This window comes from Cyanistes caeruleus, chromosome 12 (genome assembly GCF_971803275.1).
Source record: "Cyanistes caeruleus chromosome 12, bCyaCae1.hap1.1, whole genome shotgun sequence".
Lineage (NCBI taxonomy): Eukaryota > Metazoa > Chordata > Aves > Passeriformes > Paridae > Cyanistes > Cyanistes caeruleus.
The window spans coordinates 1,854,286-1,872,485 of record NC_141712.1 but is presented as its reverse complement, the minus strand read 5'-3'; the positions used below and the strand labels follow the sequence as shown (position 1 = coordinate 1,872,485).

Sequence of the window (18,200 nt, the reverse complement as noted above, 5' to 3'; positions counted from 1 at the left end):
TAGCATGACAAGAAAAAATTCTTCTTACAAGGACTGATCAAAGACTATTGTAGAGTTGATACTGCTTTACCATCCCAGGTTTTGTCTCCCAGTGGTCAGCTGGGAAAAGAAAAAGTTGGGTAGGGGGATAAAAAGTGTTCTGGAGGTTTTATTCTGATATTTCTTATTCCTGTAGTCCTGTTGATAAAGTTTCTTTATTCCTTTTAAGTTTTAAACCTGTTTTACCCTTCTCCTAATCCATAGTTCACAACAAAAAATGCGTAAGTGCCCTGGTGATTTTAGCCAGTGCTAAACCCCACCACATTATTTAGTGCATTGACTGAGAAACTCCAATTAGCAAATCTAAACCACTACAGACATGCTGTTTTCAGTAATGCCTTTATGAATGAAACTGTGTCGTGCTGGAAGGTGTTTTCTCCTAACACTGCTCTCTGGCTTCCCCCAAGGAAAAAGGCCCTATCACCGTTTTCAAGTTGCATCCAGTCCAGATGTCCATTCCCGGCTCATCCCACGCTGTTGCTACAGTGACCTTCACCCCTCCAGACGAGCAGAACTACGACTGCACTTTTAAGGCTTCCCTTGTCATCCCCAAATGGTAATTGACCCTGAGAAATATTGGGGGAAGCCTCTCTGACAGCTGCCTCTCCACTGGGAAGGCACAGACCTCTTGTTAGCTCTAATGCTCTCAGCAGCCTTAGGCAGAGTACTTGGCATGAGATGATCTGGGAGGCAGTCACTGTTGGATAGAGCAGAAAAATGAGGCAGATTTGTCATACAGGTTTAGCCTGTATGAGCAAATAGGAAGACAGAGAAATATTAGGTAGCCAACTGGAAGTTACTGAGATGTGCTACAGCTGAGCTGGGCATTTCCAAGGACAGAAGCTTAGATGGATCAGTTTCTGTGGCAGCAAGTCAGCAGTCACAATTTCCTCTTGGTTTCTGTGACATTAAGTGATCCTCTGTGATTCCCTGCATTCATGAAGCTATTTCATGTGAGTGATGGGAGCTGGTATGAAAGAGGAGCCCTGTTCCTCTGCACTGGGACCTGTGTACAGGGGCTTTGACCTGCCCTTCCTCAAGCCTTTAGTGGCTGAATTGGAGCCAGGGAAGTCTAATTGCTAATAAGCAATTGCTTTTCTATTGTTCTTGGAAGTGATCTTGGTGGATGGTGACAATGATTTCTTTTTGCCTTCTTGCTTTTGTACTGCTTTCATGCTGTGCTTTTTTTGCTTGTTGCCTATGTCTCATCTCACTGCAGCCAGGGGATTTGCCATATCTCATCTGGTGCCTCATTATGTATCTGCTGTACTGCATGATTGAATTAAGTGAAATTACTTTTAACTGTTACTGTGGAAGGCTCTGGCTCTTTGGAGCAGATTCCTCTTGTGAATGGCCCTGAGGGGATTGGGAAGAGGCTGGTGGGGGGCTGTGTTGTGGGGTACAGGAGCACCAGGCAGGGAAAACAGTGTGGACTGCCCCTGCTGCTTGGCTTGCCCAGTGAGAAATGGGTTAGTGCCAGCTGGAATTGTTTGTGTGCCTCTCCTGCAGCTCTGTGAAAATCAAGCCCCAAATCCTGAGCTTCACCATCAGTGGGAGGGGGCACGAGCCGCAGGTGACAGTCGTGTGCCCGAGAGCTCGCAGCAAGAGAGGAAATGCCGTGCTGCGCTTCCAGAGGCTCCAGCTGGGGGATTTAGAGATGCTCCCCCTGGTCGTCCGTAACAACGGCATCGTACCTGTCAAGGTGAGGACCTGCTCAAGGAATGGGCTGGTTTGGGAATAAGTGCTTGTGGCACAGGGGGAGGGTCCCAAAAACCATGGCAGACCTGGCAAGAGGTGTCACAAATTCTTTTTAAGCAAGGGACTGACATCTGTTCTCCAAGAAGGGAGTTCTTAAAAAATTTCCATCCAGTCTTTCTTCTTTAAGTTGAACACAAGGAAGGTGGTGGAGTATTTTTTCCCCGTCTTTCAGGTTTGTTCTCAAGGAATGTGTGATTTTCCAGTTCCATTAGGTTGTATTCCCCAGTTTACTATATTTTAAGCAAACTTAGTTGTGGTTTAATTATATTCTGCTTATTGCTTTCTGTCCTGTTTGGTTCCGTGTTGGTTCAATCCAAATGGCTCTAAAGAGCCCTTTTTCCCAGCTGGTTTGACTTAACTTTTGTGCTCAGTGCTGTTTGCAGTGGGAGAGGTGCTGGGTTCCTATGCAGGACCAGCAGCACTGTGGTGTCAGTCCCTGTGCCATCCTGTACTCACACCAGTATCATTGTGCTCTGTGTTCCCTTTTCTCAGTTTATGTTACACCTGGAGGATGAGCATGGAGCATTCTTCTTGAAAGCCAGGCGCTCCACACTGGAGAGATTCCACACTGAAGATGTGGGAGAGGACTCTGTTGAAAATGGTAAATTCGTTAACCATGAAGTGCGATGGTGCACAGAGGGAAAACGTGTGCCCTGCTCTTGGCTTCTCTGAGCTGCAGCCAGATGTTGGACACACTTTCTTTCCTTGGGCTCTCTGTCCCCCGAGCTTTTCATGGGGACCTTTTGCAGGGTTTCCTCCTAGCAAGGAGTAGGAAGTTCTTGTGTTCTTCTAGACGTGGTGGGCTGGGTTCTGGGGGACTCTCACTGCCTCAGTGCAGCCTCTGAGGTATTTGCAGCATGTGGCAAGGTCCCAGCCTGAACGGACACAGCCCTTGAGCACACAGGCAGCCAGCAGAAGCCCAAAGTGCTCTTTGGCTCAGCTTTCCATGTGGCTGGAGCTGTCTGGAAGCGATGGAATGAGGGCTGGGCATCAACCTGAGGTTAAGCTGCTTAAGTGGTGATGTGTCTGGAGATGGCAGTCTTGTGAACACAGGAAGAGGGTCGGGAACCACTGCGGGTAGAACAACCTGTGCTCAGAAGGCAGCTGGTTTCAACCTTCTGTTCCTCATATATGGAAATATTTCCTCTGTACAACTGTATCACTTAATTCTGATTTCCATTGCTGTGCAGAGAGCAAGCCCCCAGGGAAGCCTCTCCTGCTTCTGCATCGTGGGCAATCGGCAGAGTTTGATGTCATTTTCAATCCCACCCTGGCTCAACGTGTGGAAGGGAAGATCCGCGTTTTAGTGGGGGACACCTACTCTGACAAGACCCTGATAGAGCTGGTGGGTGAAGGCCACAAGGATGAATTCAGCTTCGACTGTCTAGAGGAAGACCCACAGTTGAGGAATGATAAGAGCAGTTTGAACAAAGACATCATTGATGGTAAGAGAGGAGAGGCTGCCAAGGTGGAACAAGGAAGAAGAAAATATCTGATCATGTGTGTCCTCTCTCTAGGCAGGCCTGGGCTGTCACCCCTGGACATGGAGGCCTGTGGGTGTGGCAGCCATGCATGCAGAGCAGTGTGTGCTGTGCTGCATGGCGCTGGCTCAGGGGTGTGCCAGGGTGTTTCCCTGAAAGTGGTGGGATGGGGAACTGCCTGGGGAGCTCCCTGCCAGAGGGAGGAAGGCTTGGAGCAAGGAAGCATTGAACATACAGGAGTCTGTGCATGTGAGGGGGGTGGGGTGGAACTCCCTGCATGCTGAGATCCCTTGCTTTCCTCCTTAACAGCTGTCAGACTGAACCACATCCAGTTTGGGGACTGTCCTGTTGGGAAGCCCTGCCACAGGATCTTCACCATCACCAACCACACCGGCATGACGTTCATGCGCTTCGAGTGGGAGGCAGACGTCCCATTCCAGTTCTCCCCCAGGGTGAGTGGGGGCTGCTCTGCCTTTCCCCATTGCTCAAGCCCTGCCCTGGCATTCCTGGGAGCTGGCAGGGAGACCTCACATGCCAGTGCTAGCCCATTCCAGTGCCACACAGGAGATGCACTCCCTGGCTTGGCTGGGCCAAGGCTGCCAGCCTTGCAGAAAAGGCTTCGCGTTATGGGAGGTGGTACCTTCTCTTCATACTTTTGTCTATCAAACTTCACAGAAATCCACACTGAGGTGCAGGTTCCTGGCACAGCTGCTCACCACATCAGTCCCCTTTGCTATATCAGTCCTGCCCTTGGCAGTGCTTCCAGTTTGGTCTTGATTCCCTGATTCTCCCTAGGTGGGACATCTCCACCCTGGCTGCACCAAGGCCATCACAGTGACCTTGAAATCAGATGTCCCAGCCACCTTCAGGAGGCACCTTGTGAAATGTAAGGTGACCAAGATCAAATTTGAGCTGCCACTATGGAATGTTCCGGACTGGGACGACGAAATGCGCACTGTCATGTGGAAGGACATCACCGGGAACCAGGAGCCAGCAGCCCAATGGCCTGAAAAAGAGAAGGTAAGAAGCAAAATGGCAAACAAAGCCACCACAGCTTTTCCAAAAAGAACCACCATAACACCATCACTGCTGGCTGAGCAGCTCCTGCTTCCTCTGGACACTGGACAGCCCTGAGGTTCACCAGCAGGGCATTCTAGGGGAGAGGTGGATGCACATGACCCTCACACAAGAGGGAAAGCCTTTAGACAAGAGACCATTAGCCACACGCTATCAGTCTGGGCCACAAGCACAAGTGCTGCAGCCCATGTTGAATGGGAGACAATGTTTTTGATTATCTCATTTTATGGTGTTTGAAATCTCTCCATATGATTTGGTGCCTTTTCACCAACAAGGAGTTAAGTCTGCTGCACTCTGTCTCTTCTTTAGAAGTGGAGACAAATACACTTCTACTGCACCTGCTGGTGAATGCCAAGGTTTGTCTCCATGGATACCAGAGATTTTGGTTGTGGTCTCTGTATTGGGAGGGTTATCTCATCATGGAGTAGCCCAGGCACTGTGTGACCGTATGGAGGAGTCCGGAGAAGGATCATCTCTGGAGACTCTTGCTTTTATTGTCATTATTGCCAAACACACTCAGCTTGGGTGAAGGCTCTTTCCAAGTTTCTGGACCATTTTAAGGCCTCTAAACCATCCTCTTTTCTATCAGAACATCTGCAGTTGGACACTTTCCTAGTGAGATCTTTCACATCCCAAAATGCCCATCCCCAGCTGCCAGCAGTGTGGCTGTTGCTCCACAGGTGACATCTGGAGAGCACTTTCTCCTAAAACAAGAAGAAAAAAGTGCTTCCTAGAAGTCTGCAGTCATGGGGTTCTCCACCCACAGAGCTCCAGCAGGGGAACTTAACCCTAATTTTGAGACCTGCTGGATTTCTAGGGGACCAGGGAAAAAGTCAGTCCCTCTCCAAGGTTGAAGTACAGGGATTGGAACGCCGCTGTAGTCTCCATGGGTACATTAACAGCTGTGCTAGGACTGCTTTGATCAGTGGGCAGAAACAACTACTGCAGCACAACAGTCCCAATTCTGTCATCTTTCCAGGGAAGTAAAAGTGAATGGTCCTTTCTAGTCCCTCTATGAGGCTGATGTTGGAGGCCCAAAGATTCCCTTCTCAGCCTGACTTTCTGGGCTCTGCTCAGCGATTCTTTTCTCCTCTTTTGCAGACAGTGGAGACAGTCCCAGAACCGGCTCACACTGTGCTGAAGAAGAGCGGCCAGGAGGCCGAGCTGTGCCTCAGTGCCTTGGTTGCCTACGCCCAGTTCAAACTGGACACAGTCGTGGTTCAGCTCAAGGACACCTTGCCCTTCCAGACAAGGACAGCCACGTGAGTGCTGAGGCCAGGCAGGGCCCTGCCAGCGGGAGCTGCCTTTGTGGAACTTTGTGCTGGCCGTGGCTGGGGAGACAAAACTCACGACTCGAGCTCCAGGTGCTCAGGAGACAAAACAGCCTCATTTATTATTCAGAGCTCACTGAAATACCCAATGCAAATCTCCTGAGCTAGACAGCCATTGGCTGAGATCTCTCTCCTGCCCAACTTCCTGGCCAGTGCTGTGCTCACTTCTCAGCTTGGATGGGGCTGGCCAAGGGTCCCCTGTAACTTACCTGGGAACACGTTCAGGCATGAACTAGGCCAGCTGAATTGGATTTGTGTTATGGCCACATTCACTGTGTCCAGTCCAGACCAGCTGTACTGTGACAATGCTGTGACACCTTTGCCCAGGGCTGACCCAGTGCCTGCTTCCCAGAACTCCACCCCAGCCAAAACCAGCACAGGCTTGTTCACATGCATGCCAAGCCAAGCAGGAGAGGGTGGTCAGGAGAGGCTCAATGCTGCCATTTTCTGCTGAGAACAGCCACGGGTTTGCTTTCACTGCGTGTCACCTGTCCTCATCTGCTCAAGAATAAGTTTGCAGTCAAACAAGACCTAAAGAAAGTCCAAAGTAAGCCCCTTAGCTTCAATGTCCTGGGCACCATGTTGGCCCTTTCCTCTTCAACTTCCAGACTTCGAAATACTTTTCTGGGCCACCCAGGAAGGACAGCAGTCTGAGCATGGCAGGGTTGCCTGGGGAAGAAGATGCTCCTCAGCAGAAAGTGGTAGCAGGAGTCCCTCAGACAATGTTACTGTACTATTTGCTTTCTATTTATTGGACTTTTTTTTTTAATTCCTCCTTCTTGCTTTTCAGTTTCAGGATGCACAACACAGGGAAGGTGGCCCTGGAATACTTCTGGGAGGAAGCTGCTCCTGCAGATAGTGAAGCAGTGAGGATGCCATATTCAACCTCTCTGATGGGTAAGGGCATTTCACTTGGTAGCTGAGGGCCTGGGGAGAAGACCCTGCCCCTTCACCCCAAAACTTGAATTCCTTTTTCCTCCTTGTCCACACGTTCACTTTCATCAGCATCTTCCCAGCTGCAGCTGGAGAGTTTTCTCCTTGCCCCCTCTGCCTTTCAGCCCCTTTTGTTCTTGCTCTGCCACTTCAGCTCTGCAAAGGAGCTGAGCCAGGCTCTGGGGAGAGCCACGTGCTGGGTCAGGACTGGGAGGGGGGACATCAGGTCATTGCTTTGAGAAGTCTGAGACTGGGGAGAGCAATGGTGTAACGAGTGAGCTGCCCTGCAGCCACTGTCTGTGTGCAGTTCCCCACTCCAGGGCAGCTGCAAAGTCACTGTCTAAAACCAGCTCCTGCTTTGGCACAGGAGTGTGTGCTGCAGCAGAGACCCTGCTCCCAGAAGCTCTGTTCCCTGCTGGGAACTTGGCCAGAGATGCTCCGAGTGCATCCCAGCTCTCTTCCACCTATGTGCTGCTGCAGGAGGCAGCGTTGCTGGCAACACAGATTTTGTCTTTGAATGGTGTCCTCTTCCTCTCTGCAGGTGGGCTCATCTCTGCTCCTGTTGTAAGGCAGCGCAGAAAGCTGGTGCTTCTTTTCCGGGGGGAGCAGGACCATCCTTTTGAGACGCATCCTTCTGAGCTGCGGCGCCTACAGTGGCTTGCCGAGGAGCAGCAAGATTCCGAGCAGGAACAGCTGCAGGATTCCGAGCAGGAACAGCAAGATTCTGACCAGGAGCAGCTTTCTGAGGAAGAGCAGCTGGATGCCAAGCAGAAGCAGCGTTCCAAGAAGCGGTACCGCTCCAAGGAATGGAATCTCTCCCCGCAGCGTGCCACTTCCTCCCTGGAAGTCCTCCCAGATGTCACCCATGACCAGTCACTGTTCTCCATCAACCCCAACTTCGGCACCATCGCTCCTGGCCAGAAGAAGACCTTTCATGTGCTCTTCTCCCCAAAGGATGTGGGGAACTTTGAGACCACCATGCTGTGCAGGTGGGAAACATGGACACACTTGCCAACTCACACTTCTGATGGCTATCACTGAATCACAGGGTGGGACAGGGTGGAAGGGACCACAGGAGGTCATCTGGTCCCACTTCCCTACTCAAGCGGGGTCATCCCAGAGCACATGGCACAGAGCAGTGTCCAGAGGGCTCTGCAATAATTCCAGTGAGGGACACTCCACACCCTCTCTGGGCAGCCTGTCACCCGCAAAGGGAAGAAGTTCTTCCTCAGGTTCAGGTGCAACTTCCTGTTCAGGTTCTGCCCGTTGCCTCTTGTGCTATTGCTGGGCATCACCAAGCACAGCCTGGTTCATCCCCTAACACCCTCCCTTCAGTCCCTCTGACCGGGATGGGGAGGTGGGCCTGGAGACAAGCAGTCCCAGAGAGGCAGCAGCTCCCACAGGAGCGCAGAGAGATCATCTGGCCTTGGTAGGGAGACACTGGCAAAAGACACTGTATGAAACATTAAGCTCCTGGAGGGTTGCAAGATCTTGAATGAGAGACCCAGGGACCAGCCAGTCCCTAGCTCTGCTTCTGGCACAGAGCTGCTCACTGCTTGCACAGAGGGAGGATGCAATGCTGTGTGCTCTGCAAGGAGGCAGAAAAGCGTCTGGCTGGAAATGTTTCTCTGGCTAATACCAGTCCCTTTCTCCCCAGCATTCCTAACCTGGAGCAGACTCACAGGACGGTGCAGGTGGTTCTGAAAGGCAGAGCCCGGCAGTGGAAGCGTTTTGAAAAACCAAAATGCTCTGCCTTACAGCAGACAGAGGAAGGCCAGGGACACAAGAAGCAGCTGCACTGGCAACCAACACCACAGTGACAGCATTTGTGTCAGCTGGAGCATCCAGCAGGAGCCAGCAACATCTTGTTTCCTACTGCTGATGGTGTCCCACCCTTTACATGCGACCTCTGCAGCTGCCCTTCCCAGCTCCAGCCATCATCATCTTTTAATTAATTTTGTTAATTAAATAATTGTTTGTTAATTTGTTAAATAACTTAAGTTTCAGTTAACTGTAAATAAACACTTGCTAATAAGTTGTTAACTGTTAGCCATGGTGCCAGAGATCTTTCCTTAAACCCCACTACCCCAGTTCAAACCCCCAAGTTAGTACATTCTGAGGTTCCCCCCAGTTGTCTCCAGTTACTCCGTTTACCCTCTCCTCCCTGGTGTACCCAGAATGGCTCCTGGAGAGCACAAGATGATGGGGACCGCATGGCCAGGCCCCTCCCTTGTACTTCTCCTCCCCAAAATCCTTTCCTTCTTCCTACTTCCAACCCCTTCTTCCCTGATGCTCCTCCCCCTGTTATCTCTCCTCCTCCAGTTGTCCCTCCCCTTCCTGTCCCCGCGGACCCCTCCTTCTCCACTTGGGCTCCTCCTCCTGAAAAGGTCCCCACCCCTTCCTTTCACAATGGCCCCTCCTCTGAGCCCTCCTCTTTCCCCTGCAGCACCGCCAACCCTCTTCTGACTTTCAGATCCCACACCCCTCCTTCTGGTTCCCACACCCTGTGAGCCACAAGTGCCGAGCCCAGGAACCGGAACCCAGAACAGGAGACCCTTCCTCTTGCCACTCCAATTATGTTCAATTATGTGGGAGTGTGCTTCTGGAATGAGAGCCATTCTCATTTCAAAACAAAAGAGAACTCTGCAAAGCCCAGAAAGAGTTTGGAAAGGGAAGCAAATATTTTAAGGGCCTTTTAAAGGCCACCCTCTCCTCCAATCTCTCGGTCCCGTATGACCTCCATGATTTATTTTCGTGCCTCCTTACCCCATCAGAATATCTTGCATGGGAGGGGGCATGGAAGAGGTCATTACAGGCCGAATGTTCTGAGCTATTGCAAAGTTCCGACAGCGCCCTTGATGCCATTGGGAATAAAATAACAACCGAGCACTTGAGCGGCGATGGGGAATGGGCACAGGCGAAGGACCAGGCCCGGGTTTTGCCAAGGCCGGCCCTTGAAAAGATCAAAACAGCTGCAGAGAAAGCGTTCCTCACGTTACCATCCAGAGAACCCCAAGCGAGTTCCACAATCATTCTGCACCAGCATTTTTGAGAAGAGTTGGCCGTCACACTGGGAATTGAAACCATGGCAGGCACCATACAGGGCATGGGGGGAGCTTGTTCTTGTTATCTTTTCTATTTTTAAGAGATGTTGTTAAGAGATACGGAAATTCTGTGCACTGACAGAGCCCTTGTAAGAAGTGTAAATTAGTACAACGCCTTCGGGCTTAAATTCAAGCCAGAAGCACCCCTGCTCCCAGAGCAGCAACCCTTCTGTCACTGCTCTTGGACTGCAGCTTCACAAACAGGTGAAACAAACAGACCTCAGCTTAGAAGACCTAAAAGCTAACTTTGTTTTCCTTGAGCAGATTCAGGAGCTACCTGTATTATATATATAAATACTTCACAAGAAAAGAGCAAGAGTGTCAAAAAGGCAAAAGAGCTTGGTAATTTGTAGAAAGTAACTTTGATCAAAAATACAGTGGGTTAATAGAGCAGTCTGAAGATGACATTCACGATTTTCCTGGTGATATTGTGCAGTGTACTGTAACAGTGGGTAACAATTAGACATAGCCAGTAGGATAACTGGATATTCAATCACTGAATTCTCATTCTTCTGAACACTTCAACTGTGCTGTAAACTTCAGAGACATTTTTTCAGCAGCTTTCAACAAGTTACTCTGGATTCATCATTCCTGAGACCTAATTGAGTCAAAATGCCAAGTGGGATTATTCTTTCTCAAAGCCTGGAGCCACACAGAGTGAACAAGTACATAAATCATCATGTGCATCCCCATACACCTAACAGTCCAGTCACTAACCAGAGTTTACAAAGGAAAACTCAACATGCACAGTCATTTTTTCACTTTTGCTACAAATTATGTAAAAGAATAAGCTACAAATAGTATCTGAAACCTGTTTAAACTCAGGGATAGTGATGCGGTGCCACAGTCCCAGGCCAGCTCACCACCACCAAGGCACCCTGACAAGTGTGGGGAACAGCTCCTGAATTTCACAGCAGGAGCTGAACCTTCGAGCCGCTGCCCTACAGCACGTTAGAGCTGTCAGCACAAGGAAGAGGGAAAGGACGAGGAGAAGGCTCTCTGAACGGCACCCAGGAACGAGCACATGCTCTGAACGGGTCACGGACAAAGCCACAAGCACTCTGTGCTGGGGATTAAATAGAAAGAGTGGCTACAACCTGTCAACCAATGAGGAGCCAACAGGGCAGGAGCATCAGGCGGGATTAACAGCACAGGGACCAATAAGGATAAGGGGGAGGAGAGAACAGGTCACACGGGCCAATGGGGCCTCGAGGATTGGGGGATTGACAGGGGGGTGGGGCAATCAGGGATTGGCCCAACTGGGCATTGACAGGGAAGGGTCTGGAAGGAAGGGGCAGTGACAGGCAGGGAAGGTTTGGGGTAAGGGCTTGGGTCACAGTGATAGGCAGCGTAGGGGAGGATACAACTTAGGGGCAATCCAACTTTGGGGGAACACAGGAATATAGGAACAAACCATTAGCTGTACAACCAGAAATTAAGAAACTATTAAAATGAACACATGCCGCAACACGATGGCATTGCAATACTGTCGCTGCCCGCTTGGCCCTTCACGCCCCGGCTAGCTCGTGCCAAGCGGGCAGCGGCAGGAGTGGGGAACCAGGCGAGCACTGTGTGGCTCGACCTGGAACCTCTAGAGCTCCTTTGGGCTTGGGCTCTATAGTGTGCAGGGCGACACGAGGTGCAGTAAAGGGAGAGAGAGTGCTCGGAGTCCTCCAATTTCCCAGGAACAAGTTTATTCCAGCAGGTGCAGGGAGAAGGCAATGAGGGACAGGGCTGGGATCTCGAGGAGAAAGTCCGAGCCGAGACCCTGGGCACCTCTGTGCGCCAGGTTTTAAAGCCCGTGGGCGGCTCATACAACAACCAATGATATGGCAGCAGGGGAGGTGTTGTAGGAAGGGGTTACAATACACAAATCCAATGGTAGGGACTTGGGGGAGGGAGGATAGCTATACAACCAATAGGGCATCGAGTAAGGGATGATGAGCAGGGAAGGAACCAGAACAAAAGGTGTGGTGTACATAGATTGATAGGGCTTGGGGGTAGGACCAAAGTGATGGATGGGGAACAATCTGGAAAGAGGGGAGAGGTTTACAATGACAGGCAACTGGGAACAAACTATATATGGGATAGTGGGGGAGTAACTGGGTCAAACCAACTCTAAGCTCAACGAAGGTGAACAAACATACTTAATGAAGATAAACTAACAGGCGGCAACATCTCCCCCTTTCTTTTTTAGAAAGAGGAGGTTGCATCGGCAGGAGGTGCAGAGGGTTCAACAAACCAGTCTTGGGGTACGGGAGAAGGAGGAGGTGAAGAGGGAGGAGAAGGAGCGCTAACAAAATTGACTTGAGGGGAGGGGGATACAAGATGTAAAACCGACTGAACTAAACATCTCTTTAAAACTGCAAACGCTATTAAAACGATGAAAACGATGAAAACAATCCATAAAACAGTCTTTAAAATGGACGAGAGCCATCCGGAGACCCCCCATCCCGAAAAAAGACTGGTGACCCAGTCATTAGTCTCTGGGCCACCAGCATCATCAGGAGCGCAGTGGTTGGCGCAACGATCGGGGTGGTCATCTTTCCGATGGCTCTTTCTGAAAACAAAACATACGAAAAGCATAGCTTTAACTGAAAAAGGTAGGTTGACGTAACAAAAAGGGGCTTGGGTTGTTTCCTCCTCCTCCTCGGGATGGGGGATGGCTCATCCGGACGCGACGTCATTGACATCCTCGACCCTATCTGGTGGCCTGCTTGGATGTCTGGGGACGTAAGGTTTCACCCATCTTTGTGGGATCCACCTTAGTCCCTGGGGCGAGGATATGCAAGCGTACCCCCGCCCCCAGGTCACCAGATCAAAAGGACCCAAGATCTTCTGGGTCTCAGGGTCCCGGACCAGCACTGGAGGGCGCTGCTGCAACTGGTAGTTCTTGTTGGTCTTGAAATACCGGGCCACTGGAGGGCTAGGGTCCTGTTCGGAACAATTGAGAAAGTTTAGCGTGTAAAGGGCTTTGCACAACCGCTCTTGTGGCGTGCAGCCCTTCACAGTCTCCCTTTGATGAGAAAGGACACGCTTGAGCGACTGATGGGCTCGCTCAACGATCGCTTGGCCGGTGGGGGAGTGTGGGATGCCTCTCTTATGTTCCACTCCCCACTCCTGCAGGAATTCCTCCAGTTTCCTGGAGGTGTATGCTGGGCCATTGTCTGTTTTTATTTCTTTGGGGACCCCCAGTACAGAGAAAGCCTGCATTAGATGCTTACAGACATGCTCGGCTTTCTCTCCTGTGTGGGCAGAAGCAAAGACAGCACCTGAGAAGGTATCGATGGAAAGGTGTACGAACCGAAACCTGCCAAACTCAGGGACGTGTGTTACGTCCATCTGCCACACTTCGCAGCTTCCCAGACCTCGAGGGTTGACCCCCGATCCCAAGGAGGGCATTGCGGTGGATTGGCAATGTGGGCATGTGGCCACAATGGCTCTGGCTTGATCTCGCCGCAGGTGGAATTGGCGGACCAGACCAGGCACATTTTGATGGAACATCTGATGGCTCAGCTTAGCTTGTTGGAACAGATCTGGGAGCTGAGCCATGGAAACAGGGGCAGCGAGGGAATCAGCTACCTGGTTTCCCTCGGCTACCGGGCCAGGGAGATCCGTATGTGACCTTACATGCATTACAAAAAATGGTTGCTTTCTGTGGGAAACAGCATATATTAGCTTAGAAAGCAACTCAAACAATTTCGGGTTTGAGACCTCCTTCAGAGCAGCGTGCTCTGCTCTGGCAACTACCCCTGCAACATAGGCCGAATCAGTGATTAAATTGAAAGGTTCAGGAAACCTCTCAAAGGCTCTGACGACTGCATCCAACTCAGCAACTTGTGGAGACCCTTCCACATATTGAATATCTGCTTCCCACTGCTGAGTTTCGGGATCTCGCCAAGTCACTACAGACTTGTGAGATGCCCCGGATGCGTCTGTGAACACAGTCAAAGCTTTGAGGGGCTTTCTGCTCCGCATTTCTTTTGGAATCGGTTCAAATTTAGAATTGAAAAATTTGTGGGCAGGGGCATGGACCGAAACTTGGCCTTCAAAACTATCTAAAGCAATCTGGAGTGTCTCATTCTCCCGAAGTAGTTGATTAAACATTTCTTTTGTCAGCCTATCTGGAGACGCTTTGTCCCGAGACAAGCTGACTGGTACTCGAACGCATGCAAAATCACATCCAGCCATCTCCCGAAGCCGAGCTCGAGCTCTCCCGATGAGCTGAGCCATCAGCTCCTGTGGCCGGATGATACTTTTGGACCTTTGATGGCTCAAGAAAACCCACTCTATGATTAAGAGGGGATCCTTAGAGCCCTGGTCCCACTGAAAAATCAGCCCACTGAGGTGTGGCATTCTCCCGAGTATGATGAATTCAAAAGGCAGGGTCGGCTCGTACCGATGTGCTTGCCTTTCGACAAGCGCATCCTCCACTTTCTCTAGGGCTTTCCTCGCCTCTGGGGTCAGAGTCCTGGGAGAACTCAGCTCTTTCTCCCCCTTCAAAAGTGTGAAGAGGGGGGCTAGGTCTTCCGTGGAAAGGCCCAGCCAAGGCCTGACCCAGTTTAAGGTCCCACACAGCGAGTGAAGGTCCGCTAAGGTTTTCGGATTGCTGTTTATTGCCAATTTTTGAGGCACAACAGTCCTCTCAGCAATCCGCAGACCCAGATACTTCCAGGGTGGCATCCGTTGAACTTTATCCTCCTGGAGTTGAAAACCTGCGGATGTTAAAACTTTAACCACTCGGTCAAGAGAGCGTGTGAGTAAATCGTCATGGGGGGCGCACACTAGGACATCATCCATGTAGTGATGGATGATGACCTCCCCCATTTTGGCACGTACAGGAGACAGCAATGAGGAGACATACCACTGGCAGATAGTCGGCGAGTTTTTCATGCCCTGGGGCAATACCCGCCAGTGGAACCTCCTCATTGGGGCTTCTCGGTTAAGGGTAGGCACCGAGAAGGCAAACCGTGGGGCATCTTCAGGGTGTAGAGGAATTTGGAAGAAGCAATCTTTGATGTCAACTACTGCCAATTGCCAATTTCGAGGGAGCATGGTTGGGGAAGGCATCCCTGGTTGAAGAGGTCCCATGTCTACAGTGATCTTGTTGATTTCACGAAGATCGTGAAGGAGCCGCCACTTGTCTTTCCCCGGCTTACGGATTACAAATACCGGGGAGTTCCAAGGGCTGGTGGTCTCGACTATATTACCCTTCGCTAACTGCTCCTCCACGAGTTCGTTGAGCGCCTTCAATTTATCTTTCCTGAGCGGCCACTGATCAATCCAGACCGCTTCGTTAGTGGTCCAATCTAACTTCTGGAAAGGGCGCTCCACAGTGGCCGCTTCTAAAAATCCCGAGGGGTTTTCGGGATTTCAATCTTCACCCCCCACTGAGACATGAGATCCCTCCCCCACAAGGGAACCTGATAATCCGCAACGAATGGGCGTAAGTTTGCCAATTGCCCATCCGGCCCCGCAATTTGTACCACACTCTTTGAAATGCGAGCCAATTGGGTACCCCCTATACCCTGTATCTTCCCTGCCACGGGTTGCAACTCCCAATGTGACGGCCATCTCCTTTCGGGGATGATCGTCACATCCGCTCCTGTGTCAAGCAGACCTTTCATCTGTAAGGATTCTGCACCCTGCTTGACGCTGCAGTCTATGATGGGTTTATCCTCACCCACTACTTCTGCCCAGTAGACGCCTGGTGCGTGGTCGTCTACTGGGATACCCTCGGGAATGGGGATAAACTGGGCGATGATCTGGCCTTTAGGGAGGAAGTATGGTGGGTGAGTGCAGCGCGCCAGGAGAATGAGGTTCTCCGGACCACCTGGGAAGGTGATCGGAGAAATCTCAATCTCCGGGGGTGTGTGCTTGGTGTCCCCGATGGCAATATACTTACAGTCGTGTCCATTCCCTGGCTGGTTCTCCTCCAGTGGGTCCACAGCTACCACCGTCCAGTGCTGGGACCGGAAGAGGATGTCTTTGACGGTGATAAGGTGTCGCGTCCGGTAAATTTGCCACGTCCGATGATTCTTTCCCCCCACCTCCGCGATACCTGCCCCATTTTTTGCATCGCGCGGGGCAGGTTCGCGCCGCGCTCTCAGTTTTTTTGTTTTTTATTAGCTGTTCCCTCCAGTACCCTCTCCCCAGATCCATTTCCCACGAGCCCCTGGCGTGGGTGGGCGGTGGGACAGTCCCTCGCCATGTGACCCAGTTGTCCACATCGGTAACACTGAGTAGTTCTTGCTGGTGGAAGGATGAACTGGCCCGACGGGTGTTGGGTCACTGCCGCTGTTGGTGTTCTCCTGGCCGCCTGTGGTGGTGGTGGTACCCTGGACGCCCCCACTAACGGAACTTTCTTCTCACATGCATCAATGAGGACGTCCAAGGTTGGCGGTGGATACATGGGCAAACTAAATATAACCTGTTTGCAGATGTCATTACAGTTCGCCTTAGCCATTTCTAAGACAAGCTGCTCTTGTAGCTCAGGTTTATCAACTTGTCTTTCTATTTGCTCCTGTAAATGGTTAATAAACACGGTAAATGGCTCATCGGGGAACTGTTTAATATTTGAGAAGTTGGCCAGGGGTTCCCCCCCTGGCAGGATATTAAATACCTTCTCTGCGGCCTCCGTGATCTTAGCTAAGACAGGCCGTGGTAAAACCCTTGCCTGTTCTTCCGGCTTCCCCCAATTCCCTTCACCGCACAAGTGATCTATCGAGAGGGGGTTTTCATCCGCGTCAACCGCGGACTCCTCGCTGCGCAACAGCTCAGGAAGGATGGCCTCTAACGACTTCTTCCACCTCAGTTTCCACAGCCTATAATCAGCTGGGGAAAGGAGGCAGGCAAACAACTCTTTTAAGTCGTGGGGGACCATCTCGTTCGCGGAGAAGGTGGCTTTTAATAAACCCTTAAAGTATTCACTTCTCCTGCCGAACTCTTTCTGGGCTTTGCACAGCTCCCTCTTTGTCTGGAAGGAGAAGGGTTCCCATTCTCGGTACCTCCCTCCCCTTCCTCTAAAACTGACCGGTGCGGCAAAGGGAATCACTACCTGTTCCGGGTTCTGGTCCTCAGGCCTGTCACTTCCTGTCCCTGAAGCGTGGGAACCGGATGGGACAGTGTGGGAGCTGGGAGGAGGGACGTGGGAACCAGGAAGAGGGGCGTGGGAACCGGGAGGAGGGGCGTGGGAACCAGAAGCCGGAAGAGGCGGGGCTGGAGGACCGACTGAGGAGGAGGGCTGAAGGGAGGAGCAGCGGCCGGAAGGGGTGGGGTTTTGGGAGGTCACACTTTGGAGACACGCCCCTGAGGAGGAGGAACCACCCAAGGGGAGGTGGGAGGAGTCAGGGTAGGATGGAAGGGAGGGGCTAGGGAGGAAAGGGTTGGTCATTGAGGGAAGAAAGGGGTTCTTGGAAGAAGGAGCACAAGGGGGGGGTCCGACTATGCGGTCCCCACCATCTTGTGCCCTTTGGAGGCCATTTTGAGGGTTAGGAGAGGGGTCAGGGGATATAGGGGAGCATTGAAAACTGGGGGAAACTGAGGCACGGGGGTTAGAAGAGGAATCAGGGAACATGGAGGAGCCTTGGAGACTGGGGGAAACTGAGACATGGGGGTCTGAGGGTAAAAACTGGGGACTTGTAACCTGGGAAACGTTTAACTGAGGGTTGCTAACTGGGGAAACTGAGGAATGGGAAGACACTCTGGCAGCTTGGCCAGGGCTGCCAGGGCAAGGGTTCTGGGAGAGACGTGGGGAGCCAGGGATCCTGTTACCCTTGGGGGATCCCTGAACAGGACAACTTGCCCTGCAGGTCGCTCTGCAGGTCTCCCTCAACTCGGGATCAGCTCTATTACAGCAGACCGAATTAAAATAAATAATGTTACAAATTTTTCAACCGAATTATCACCTCCATTAACTATCTCCGTTAATTTTGATCCAACTGCATTCCAGAATTCTACAGAATTTGCTTTGTCTGGGGTCACATTTGGGAAATGCAGGAACAGCCATCTCACAAACCTCTTTACCCTCCCATGAGAAAACTTCTTATTCCCCCCCTCAAGGGTACCCACAACTTGGTAAAAGACTCTCTTTTGCTGTGCCGAAAGACGTGCTCCCATCTTGTCAGCCCTGGCACAGCAATCCCACCGCCCCCTGCAACCAAACGACAAATCAACGAAATAAAAACACGGGTCCGGACCGGGCTACACACACACACTCCCCCCCGAGGGAGTTTTCACACACTGGGCGCCCCCTCGTCCCACACACAGGGACCACTCACCCAAGTCCGGACGACTGTTGCAGGCGACGTCCACACCTCCCGAGGCGACCGTCTGCACGTCTGACGGCTGCCGCCTTGACCTCTGGGAGCGCAACTCGGCAAAAACGAGTCTACTACTACCAGAGCAGCTGCCGCTCACGGTCTCTGTGAAATCCACTGGAATTTGTAGATCCACCAACCTCTCCGGGGGTCTCCACG

At 51.5% G+C, this 18,200-nt stretch overlaps 1 protein-coding gene across 1 annotated transcript in view; it reads left to right on the top strand.

Moving 5' to 3' along the window:
• The window catches only part of LOC111934855 (axonemal central pair apparatus protein HYDIN-like), a 57,185-nt gene extending 48,517 nt beyond the window's left edge, over positions 1-8,668 (top strand). The window contains exons 50-59 of the mRNA XM_086847692.1: positions 447-595; positions 1,549-1,741; positions 2,290-2,398; positions 2,988-3,242; positions 3,588-3,730; positions 4,074-4,298; positions 5,457-5,617; positions 6,477-6,583; positions 7,161-7,608; positions 8,277-8,668. Of these exons, the coding sequence (XP_086703818.1) occupies positions 447-595; positions 1,549-1,741; positions 2,290-2,398; positions 2,988-3,242; positions 3,588-3,730; positions 4,074-4,298; positions 5,457-5,617; positions 6,477-6,583; positions 7,161-7,608; positions 8,277-8,439 (1,953 nt within the window). The 3' untranslated portion in view covers positions 8,440-8,668. The remainder of the gene's footprint in view (positions 1-446; positions 596-1,548; positions 1,742-2,289; positions 2,399-2,987; positions 3,243-3,587; positions 3,731-4,073; positions 4,299-5,456; positions 5,618-6,476; positions 6,584-7,160; positions 7,609-8,276) is intronic.
• Positions 8,669-18,200: the final 9,532 nt, after the last annotated feature.